The sequence below is a fragment of the Triticum dicoccoides genome, chromosome 3B, assembly GCF_002162155.2.
Source record: "Triticum dicoccoides isolate Atlit2015 ecotype Zavitan chromosome 3B, WEW_v2.0, whole genome shotgun sequence".
NCBI lineage: Eukaryota > Viridiplantae > Streptophyta > Magnoliopsida > Poales > Poaceae > Triticum > Triticum dicoccoides.
Window position 1 is genome coordinate 6,137,564 of NC_041385.1, and position 11,468 is coordinate 6,149,031.

The window sequence follows — 11,468 nt, forward strand, 5'->3', positions numbered from 1 at the left end:
TTTTGAGAAAGAGACGAACCTTGGATAAGGCCGGCCGATAGTACCAGGCTCAGTTTATTCTCGGCCCATGAGCCGCAGTTGCCTCGTTGCTCTTAGCCCATCCACCCATCCTCCACAAGCCTTTATAAGCGGAGCGCACGCCCGCGGCTGGAAAACCCTACCCTAGCCTCACCGGAGGCAGAGGGAGAGGGGCGGCCGCCATCGATTCCTCGCCGCGGATCTGGCCCTTTCCGTTTGGCCTGATTTCTTTCTTCTTGGATATTGTCATCTCTTGGGAGTCTTGGGGGCATTGTGGGTTTACTCCGATGTGTGATGCGATTCTTTCTCGGCCGTTCTGCGCAGTTCTTGTTTCTTCTTCTTCCCGTCTGTGGCTAGGTTTTTTTTGTTGTTGGCGGACATGAATTGGCCGGTGATGACAGCGTATGGTGTGAGCCCCGGTGACAACTGTGCGTATCGAGTAGGTGTTACTCGTGTTGCCGGCGGCGAGGATCAACGTGCTAATGCTAATCTGAGGCCAAATCCACTCTCCCTACTTCCAATTTTTCCGCTTCTGTTTCTGTATCCATAGGTGCATAATAGTAACCCTTTACCTCTGTGAGGCCTCTTTGATTCGCAGGATTTGTATGATGTAGGAATAGAAAAATACAGAGGAACGATGGTTTGATTGTGCGGGCAAAATGTAGGATTCTCCACATGAGGTTGGAGTGGATGGAAATTTTCTTTTCCTACGAAACTGGTACAAGTGAACCCTATGGATCACAATCCTATGAATCAAACAACCCATTGACAAAAATATCCTAAGGATTAGGTCCCCCAAAATTCCTGAGGATTAGATCCTCCAAAATTCCTTTAGAAATTCTTTAAATCAAAGAGGGCCTCATATCTGATAATTGCAAATGAGTAATCAGCACAAACAGTTAAACCGGCGTGAGGGCATCAAAGAACTGTATACTGATTGGCCGGCCGGCCGTCGATGGGCGTATCCCCTGGCTCTTCCCAGGCTCTCGATTCCCCTATCCTCCTTGGACCTACCCTTGTGACACCTAATCAGTGGATTAATCGAGTATCTGAGAGGGATTTGAGTAATTGGCTATTATACAATAGTACTACTATTTCATCATGGTTCCCATCTTGGTGTAAAATTCACATGTCCAGCTCTCAGCCGTCCTGGACGCCATCCTAGTAGTAGCAGAGCCTTCAATGTAGATCTCTGCAATAGCTGGCCTAACTGGGTACCGAGTACTGGATCACTGTTTCGTCATTGTCTAGCACTTAACTAGGCCCTGCGGTGGACCTTGTACTGCTCCTAAGTCGTCTCTGGGACATGGCTTTCCTATGGATGAAACTTCTTCTTTAATACATGTACCATGCCAGCAATGTAATCATCCTTGAGAACATGTAGTACAACGTATATTTGTTTTACCCAGATGTTCTCCGTTTACATGATCACCATCTGAAATGTGGAGTTGGCTCAGTAACATTTCCCAGAAATCTTTAGCTTGCAGAGCAGTATATTTGTTATGATGCATGCACATTGTTCCTGAACTGGAATTGTTTCATCTATGCAGGAATAAGATCAAGATACTGGATGCCGGTGCCCTTGAGCCGCTGCTTGGTTACTTGCAGTCAAGCGATCTGAACTTACAGGAGTATGCGGCTGCTGCAATCCTCACTCTCTCAGCCTCATCCACAAATAAGCCCATCATAAGCGTATCCGGGGCAATCCCTCTCCTTGTAAAGGTTCTGGAAGAAGGGAATCCGCAGGCCAAGAATGATGCTGTCATGGCCCTCTACAACCTCTCCACCATTGCAGATAACCTCCAAACCATCCTCTCTGTCCAGCCCATCCCCCCTTTGTTAGAGTTGCTGAGAGCTGGCAAGAGGTCCTCCAAGACAGCAGACAAGTGCTGCGCCCTTCTGGAATCGCTGCTCGCCTTTGATCAAGGCCGAGTGGCCCTGACTTCCGAGGAAGGCGGGGTGCTCACCATCGTGGAGGTGCTCGAGGAAGGCTCCCTCCAAGGCCGAGAGCATGCTGTTGGAGCGCTCCTCACGATGTGCGAGAGTGACCGCAGTAAATACAGAGATCTCATTCTGAACGAAGGCGCGATCCCCGGTCTTCTGGAGCTCACCGCTCATGGCACTCCCAAGTCCAGAGTGAAGGCGCACGCTCTGCTCGACCTGCTGCGCAACTCGCCCTACTCGAGGTCGAAGCTGCAGCCCAACACCCTGGAGAACATCGTCAGCAACATTGCTTCTCAGATCGATGGGGAGGACCGTGGTGGGAAGGCCAAGAAGATGCTCGCCGAGATGGTGAAGGTCAGCATGGAGCAGAGCTTGAGGCACCTGCAGCGCCGGGCTTCCTTCGCTTGAAGCTGATGAAGCTTACTTCTGGTGCCCTGTTTTGCTTGTTTGCAATGGAAGTAGAGAAAATAGCGAAGAAGAATAATGAAGACTGAGATTGCTGGAAGATGCCGGTCCAGGCCTCGACGGGACCGAGTGACTGGTGTAAGCACTCCTCAAACACTTAAGCTTCTTGGTGACATATATAGCTCCTTTTTCCGTTTCCGATCTTGTGTGCTATTCCGAAAGAGAAAAGACAAATTTTCTTCCCCTTCCCATGTTTTGTGCATGTACGAAGAGAAAAAAGTGTAAACAAAAAAAAGGAAAAAAGAAAAAGAAAAAGAAAAGAGACATCTCCTTTGAAGAAAGGATTGTACATACATGAATGATATAAAGTTAAAGTTCCCCACTCTTTCATGTCCGAAAAACCAGGCTCTGTTCTTGGTATCTTAGGTTTTTTGTGCTAAGTGTACTTCATTTCTGATCACACTTTATGTTTACTAACCACTAATTGCGCCTTACCAGATAGTAAAATTCCTGGTTTAATTAGCAGTCAGATCTGTCTAGTTAATCTCTAATTGAGCCATCAGTCCCATCCCAAATTCTCTCCATGTTCCAAAGGGTTCATCTTAAGCTGTCACTTGTAGATCATACTCTCTCCGTCCCAAAATAATAAGTGTCTTGAGTATAAAACTGCAACATACTGCGACTAGCCATGATGCTATTTTTTTTGTGGGCTCTTGCTGATCACTCTGACACTTAATGTTCTAATAATACACTAGCCTGTTTTGGTTTTTGTACCAATGGTTAATCTTTCACTGGTACTAGTAGATCATATAAGCTTGTCAGTTTTTTTGCTGGAACATTTTGACTCTTCGTCGGCCAATAATGTAGTATGTTCCGGTCCAGAAAGCATCTCATAATCTAGATATAATACGTATATAAAATACCAGTTGCTCTCTTTCGCCGACTCTAAAAAAAAGCTTTCTTGTCTCATTGGCTGGCCTACTTGACCGTGTGAAGAAAGCTTGCCGATTGGTCGCCTCTGCTTTCTCTTCTTGCGTCTGAAAGGGAGATGCCTGCCCTGAATCATGGCCTGATCATGTATGTAGCTTTTCTTTTCCGTTATTATCCGTTGCTTTGATCGAACATTGCTGGTTTACTTCTCTGTAATTTTTGCTTGGAGCTGTGCTCTGCGACACTCGTTTTCGCATCTGATCTTTTGTTGCTGTGTTCATCAGCGGTCGTGTCTTTAGATTCCAAATAAAGGTCAGCGGTCGCGTTGCTTTGGTAAAGAGTTAATTAGTCAGGATAATCACGCCGCCGCCATTCTTGTTGACGGGGAGTATCGGAATATGCCGGTGTCCGGCAGCGGTCAGACACGCCGGCGGCGGCTTTGGCGAGACGAGTGCTGGGCCTGTCGGTGGACCGAACGGAATTTGGTTTGGACACCAAGTGCCATACAAAACAATCTTCTTTGTTGCCAAATCGTCTTGTTTTATTTGTGCGCCTGCTATGCTTAGTTATCCACATTATCTGTTCCTAGGCTCCAAAAGCGCTTTTGTTAAGAACCACTTGGCAACTACCAAGAAATTCTGCATCTCTCTCTCAGTCAACAGATAACAATAGATTGCATTTTGTTTTGCGGGGAATGATGAATGGCATTCGAATGTTAATGTTAAGCGCTCCTCAAACACTTGAGCTTCTTGATGACATATATAGTTTCTTTTTCCGTTTGCGATCTTGCGTGCTGTTCTGAAAGAGAAAAGACAATTTTTCTTCCCCTTCCCATGTTTTGTGCATGTACCAAGAGAGAAAAGAGTAAAGAAAAAAAGGAAAGAAAGAGACATCTCCTTTGAACAAAGGATTGTGCATACCTGAATGATATAAAGTTAAAGTTCCCCACTCTTTCATGTCCGAAAAACCAGGCTTTGTTCTTGATTATCTCTAGGTTTATGTGCTAAGTGTACCCACTAAATTAATTGATGCCTTCTTTGGAGCCTAACCAGCTTGTCAGTTAGCTTGTCTAATAAGTAGTCTGGTCTTGTCTAATTTCTGACTAGAGATGGTACTAGTTTGGTTTTTGTGGGCTGTGTTGTGGTGTACTCTGCTTGAGGTTAACTTTGTCTCGTGTCATTCAGCCATCAATCTCATCGCATTCTCTTCATGGACCAAAGGATTAATCCTAAGCTGTCAATTCTAGATCCTATCAGACTGCAACCTGCTGCATTCAAGCTCTTGCTGGTTTCTTGTGGCCACTTTTGGTTTTTGTATATCGTATCATATCAACTTCAGTCCAAAGTTTTTGTGAACATTCAGACTCTTCACCAGCTAAATAATGTAGTCTCTTCCGGTCCGGGAAAGCGTGTCGATTAGTTGATAGACACTCTTTCGACATGATTTAGCCGATGAATATCAGATTTTGTGAATATCAGATTATAATACACCCTAGTCGCTCTCTTTCGCCGTCTCTAAAAAAAAGCTTTATTGTGTCATTGGCTGGCCCGGCTTGCTTTGCTTTGGTTTAGGGGTGTGATGATGACCCGCTTGACCGCATGAAAGAAAGGTCGCCGATTGGCCGCCTCTGCTTTCTCTTTGCGTCTCAAACGAGCTTTGCTACACCTACGGACCACGTCTTACAGAATTTAAGTTACGGGCATGTGTGGTAGTTTTTCGTTGGATGGGATATCAGAAGCAGGGCCCACAGTTGAATTCAAGGGGAGGAGAGATTGGTTAGTGGGAGGGGTCCGTAAGATGATTATGTAACCAATCCATAAGTGTAGATTTTTTGTTCTCAAATATACCTGGCCATACCTCGGGTCGGGCCTAGCCAAGCCCGACGCAAAAAAACAGGCCTGGGCCCGGCCCGGCCCGGCCCGGCCATCGGGCTTGTTTTCTGGGCCTGAGCCTGGCCCGAACACGTAAAAGCCCGTCGGGCTCCGGGCTGGCCCGGCGCGACCTTTAGGAAAACGCAAAAATGACGGGCCCGGGACCAGCCCGGCCCGGCCTTCGGGCTCAAAATCTAGGCCCGAGCCAGGTCTGAGGGCAGCGGTGGGCCGGGCCGGGTTGGGCCGGGCTTCCCATTGCCAGGTATAGTCTCAAACGGAGATGCCTGCCCTGCATCATAGCCTGATCATGTATGTATGTGGCTTTACCTTTCCGTTATTATTATCCGTTGCTTTTATCGAACATTGCTACTTTACTTTCCTGTAATTTTTGCTTGGAGCTTCGGCCTCCGACGCTCGCTTTCGCATCTCATTAGCGGTCACGTCTTTAGATTCCGATAAAGGTCAACAAGTTAATTAATCAGGATAATCACACCGCCGCTATTCTTGTCGACGGGAGGATCGGAATATGCCGGTGTCAGGCAGCGCTCGGGCACGCCGCCGGCGGTGGCTGCTTGGGCAAGACGAGGGCTGGGCTCGTCGGTGGACCGAACGGAATTTGTTTTGGAGAATCGTCTTGTTGCAATAATATTATACGTTTTATTTGTATGCTTGTTATGCTTAGTTATCCACATTGTCTGCTCTTAGGCCACAAAAGCGCTTTTGTCAAGAACCGTTCGGCAACTACCAAGAAATTCTGCATCTCTCGGTGCTAGAACCAGCTTTTATTCTGTTCCGGTTGAGCCACAGATGACGATAAGACCTCTTTCCAATGCAAATGTGCTTGGATGAGGTGCCAAGTGCATTAAATATCTTAGCAACTCAACTCTTCAATGCATAGGTTCTTAACTTCTTGTTGCTAAGCACATTTTATTTAATGAGCCCACAAAAAAGAAGGAAAAGAGAAAAAGAAAGAGACACCTCCTTTGAAGAAAGGATTGTACATACATGAATGATATGAAGTCAAAAGTTCCCCACTCTTTCATGTCCAAAATACTTGGCTTTGTTCTTGATATCTTAGGTTTGTGTGCTAAGTGTACTTCATTTCTGGTCGCACTTTGGATGTTAAGTTCGCACTAATTGCTTTACCTTTGGAGCCTTACCAGGTGGTCAAAATTCCTTGATTAAATTAGCAGTCTCATCTGTCTAGTATTCTCTTAAGATTTCTGACTAGACATGGTACTGGTTTGGTCTTGTGAGCTCTGTTATGGTGTACTCTGCTTCAGGTTAAACTTGTCTCATGTCATTGAGCCATCAGTCCCATCGTATTCTCTCCATGTACCAAAGATTTCTGACTACTAGGGGCTTCTTTGATTCAAAAGATTCTCAAAGCAATTTTGGAGGATTCTAATCCTTAGGAATTTTTCCTATCTTGATTGTTTGATTCGTAGGATTGTAAACCATAAGAATTTTTTCATAGGATTCATTTGCACTAGATTTCATAGGAAACATCCCATCCACTCAAACCTCTTCGAAAAAATCCTGCGTTTTTTCTATGCACAATCAAACACTCGTACAATCCTGTAGGATTCAAGACAACATTCCACTCTAATCCCATGTTTTTCCTATTCCCGCATTTTGGAAATCCTACGAATCAAAGAGGCCGACATTTTTCTAGATCATATGAAACTGCAACATACTGCAGCCATAATCCTTGCTATTTTTTTTATGGACCAACACTACACTTCATGAGCTAATAATACAGTAGCCTCTTTTGGTTTTTGTACCAAGGTTAATATGTCAGTTGTACTAGGTCATACCAACTTCAATCCATTTTTTTGTGAACATTCTGACTCTTTATCGGCCAATAATGCAGTCTCGTCCGGTCCAGAAAGCATGTCGATAATCTAGATATAACACGTATATACATATGAACTTCAGTCACTAGTACTGGTACTAGATCATATCAATTTCAGTCAGTTTTTTTGTGAATATTTTGACTCTTCATCGGCTAATAATGTAGTCTCTTCCGGTCTAGAAAGCATGTCGATAATCTATCAAGCTTCCTAGTCGCTCGCTCTCTTTCGCCGTCTCTAAAAAAAAGCTTTATTGTCTCATTGGCTGGCCCGGTTTGCTTTGGCTTAGGGTGTGATCATGACCTGCTTGACCGTGTGAAGAAAGGTTTGCCGATTGGTCGCCTCTGCTTTCTCTTTGCGTCTCAAAGGGAGATGCCTGCTCTTCATCATGGCCTGATCATGTATGTATGTGGATTTTCCTTTCCGTTATTTATCCGTTGCTTTGATCGAATGTTGCCGGTCTACTTTTCGGTAATTTTTGCTTGGAGCTTCCGCTTGGGTCTGCGACGCTCGTTTTCGCATCTGATCTTTTGCTGCTTCGTTTCATCATCAGCGGTCGCGTCTTTAGATTCCGATAAAGCTCAGCTGTTGCGTTGCCTTTATTAAAGATTATCTGGCTAATCGCGCCACCGTTTTTGTCGACGGCGAGAACTGGAATATGCCGGTGTCCGGCAGCGGCCGGACACAATGCCGGCGGCTTGGGTGAGACGAGTGCCGGGCTCGTCAGCGGACCGAATTACGGAATTCGTTTTGGACATGACGTGCCATACAAAAACAACAATCGTCTTGTTGCAATACTATATGCTTTATTTATTTGTTTGTGTGTCTCCTATGCTTAGTTAGCCTACCACAATGTTTGTCCCCAGGCTCCAAAAGCGCTTTTAGTTAAGATAAGGAGAACCATTCGGCAACTTCCAAGAAATTCCGCATGTTCTCCGTTCTAGAACCAGTTTTTATTCGATTCAATCACTTGAGCCGAAGCTAACAAGAAATGCTACTTGTATTTGAATTTTATTTTTGTTTCACTTGGAAATAACGCGCTTTATATTGATATATACATGGGCATATGATTCTCCTTGTCTTAACTATGAGCTAGTACGTGTCATCTTGGATATGGACGCTCTCACCCGTATCGTATCTCGAGGTCACACATGTTATAGAAACGTACGCTCTTATATTATGGGACGGAGGGGGTAGCTTGTAGTATCATCGACGAACAGGAGCATGCTACAGTGGTCCGAAGCGTGGCAGGTGCAGGATTCAGACATAAGAGCAAACGTGCTCGTGTGCTCTTAATTAACAGTAGCACGTTATAGCTGGTGATCGTAACGTGTACCACATCAGGATGCATGCATGCATGCATGGGTTGAGTGCAGATCTTCAGGGCCGGAGATGAGACGTCCATCTTCAAGGTGTGGTACTAGTACTTCCTCCTTTCCGGTTTATAGGGCTTATCTCAAAATTTTAGTTTTTCTATTTTATAAGGCTCAATTTGGTTGTTTTCCATCACATGTTCAGATTCCAAGATGCATTAAATCATTGCATGCAAGTATTGAGAGAAAATTGACCAATGCATGTACTTTATGCATGCATGCATTGCAATTAATGCATTGGTAAACATATTTTTTTTTTAGAAAAACAAGAGCATTAAGTAGGTGCTTTTGCAAACTAAAAAAATATTCCACCACTCACCATCTACCTTGGTTGGTGAGATTTTTGAATTGAGCCTTATAAACCGGAAAGGAGAGAGTATAACAGTACTACAATACATGCATCTATAGAGATACTAAGCTCCCACGATTTGAAGCGTTCTAGTGCTTCGGGGTTTGTGGGGTCATTGTGGGGGCCACATGTATGGTTGTCTGTTGTTTAGTTTTATTTCCCCTTCTCTCTTTATTTTCTTACATATTTAATTATGAGCGCTTATTAAAATTTCCGAACATTAAAAGAAAAAAATAATTTATATTTTGTAGCTTCATTAATATTTATTACATTCATGAGTATTTTGAAGTTCACGGGTATTTTTAAAGTTTGTGAACATTTTTAAAATATGAAACTTGTTTAATTTGCAAATGTTTTTTAATCCATGAATATATTTTAAACTCATAAACATTTTCTACAATTCATGGTTTTATAAATTCACATATTTTTCAAAAACTCTTCAGTTTTAATTAAACTAGCCTATTTATTTTTTAAAAATAGTCCATTTTGTGAGTGAGCAGTGGGGCGAGCCGAAAAAAGCTAACCGGCTGAGAGGAATAGGGAGTCAAACTAAGCGAGCGAGAGCTCGTGGGCCGATCCATGTGAGTGCTATAACAGCAATTCCACGATTTTAGCGTGGATAGGACCTCTCAAGAGGCTCAAACGACCACCACGAACTGGCACCGAGACCGACACGTCTATAGACACCACAACGACACACCAAAAAACTTCATTCTCCTCTAGAAAATATTGTCTCCAACAAAAACCCGACACGATATACAAATGAAAAAACACCTTCATAATGTAGTTAAAACACAAGACAACATTGATAAAATCCAAACAAAATAACTGACCGTGGCACTCTACTAGATATAAAAGAATTAATTCCACAAGTGAAGAACGGCGCACGGAAGCGCGCGATGGCCTCTAGTGTGTGTCCATGTGACATGTACACGTACGCACGCACGCACGTACTGCCCACGACTTCCATCCATAAGTGCGTGTGCGTGAGCTAATTAATTAACGATCGACGAGCAACTTTTCATAATGCATGGCACCACGGCCTGTTTAGCTCCTTCATTAGTTTGCCACGCTTTTTTTTCCCACCACAAGGCAAAAAATGCCAAGGTTTATATAGTAGTATATACTACTAATTTGACTGTGATTAGACTGATCTTGGCTGCTGCGCGCGCTACTATTTACTGTACTACTAGTAGAACGGAATGAAGAACAAACCATCGGCGGCCGTTAGCTAACGGACGGACGGAATCCGTTGCTGCTGTAGAGCACGCAACGGAACGGAACAGCGTTATGATATGCAGTGGCGGAGCTAGCTCAAGTTTAGAGCCCGGGCAAGATTGACGTGCGGCCATGTTAATAAGGTTTTGCCCAAAAAAACTCTTCACTAATCTAATTTTCTCTACTACAGTTCCATGGACATGCAGCATGGGAGCCCGGGCAGCCGCCCCAGCTCGCCGGGTGCTGGCACCGCCACTGATGATATGCATATATGATGATGTCGGGATCGGGTGGCCGTAAAGCCAAAAGTGAGAGAGCGAGAGAAAAAGCTGATATGCCTTCCCTGGCTTGGGTTGAGAGTTATCATAGATGATGGATGCCTGCCTCATCAGACTCCAAGAACACCACCACTTTCTCATTTGATTAAATCTGGTCTTTTTCTAGGTTGGATTACATTAATCTGTCTTTCTATACATCCTTTTTTGTGCTGCCTCGCTAATCAACATACAGCAAGTTTCGTGCAAACTTTATAGCAGCCCACATGCACAAGGCAGAGTATGTTATATTTTATTGTTAGGTAAGATGCTCTCGACAAAACATACGAGATCCTTCTACAACTTCGGGCATATATATGGAAATAGATAATCAGAATTCAGCATCACCTTGATTCAGTGGGCTCTCACAGGATAACTTTTATAATAAGTGAATTAAAGAAAAATTTATGTAAGAACATTGATAAAGAAAGGGCCGTTGTCATATTTCCGTGTTGTGGATAACTACGTTCGAGAACCACTCATAGAACAGAATAATATCAGTGTTAGCATAAGCATTTTGTGATGCAACCCCTGATAAACCCCACTTGACTATGTGATCTGATTCTGGTACCTATTAAAGCAAGAGAGTACACTTCATGGTGCAAGTTTATCCCAGCTTGTTTTTTTTTGTGTGTGCAGAATAAACATTAAACACATCTTTACGCCAAAATAAATATCGTGTACCATGAGTCTTATATATTATTTCAGGCCTAATTAATTTTTGCGTGTTGTAGGTGGCATCCTCTTCTGATGTACTCCCTCCGTCCCAAAATAAGTGACTCAACTTTGTACTAACTTTAATACACAAAGTTAGTACAAAGTTGAGTCACTTATTTTGGAACGGAGGGAGTATTTCTTTTACGTATTGGATGTGTCTTTATGGTTTTTGACGTTATCTGGAAACCTTTACCAGTTTACTAGGTCTTACTTTTGCTAGCTCCCTCTTTTTGTCAGTAGTCGATCAGTGGGATTTGTTCTTTCTCTCCGACAGGTTATGAATTCCTCCACCTCTTATCATCTCATTTTTTCTAGAGAAAAAAATGTACTCACTAGTAGAAAAAGAGGCTTCCGTCCAGCCTCATTAGTCGCGAAACTGTAGGAACCGCGACTAATGAAGTCTTCAGTCGCGGTTCGGCAGATGAACCGCGACCAAATGCCTGGGCCCAGGGCGCTCGCGGGCTTTAGTCGCGGTT

The 11,468-nt window shown here is 43.8% G+C and overlaps 1 protein-coding gene across 1 annotated transcript in view; it reads left to right on the forward strand.

The window, feature by feature from the left end:
* The window catches only part of LOC119274284 (U-box domain-containing protein 4-like), a 5,000-nt gene extending 2,232 nt beyond the window's left edge, over window positions 1-2,768 (forward strand). The window contains exon 2 of the mRNA XM_037554957.1: window positions 1,569-2,768. Coding sequence (XP_037410854.1) covers window positions 1,569-2,370 — 802 coding nt within the window. The 3' untranslated portion in view covers window positions 2,371-2,768. The remainder of the gene's footprint in view (window positions 1-1,568) is intronic.
* The last annotated feature ends 8,700 nt before the right edge of the window (window positions 2,769-11,468 follow it).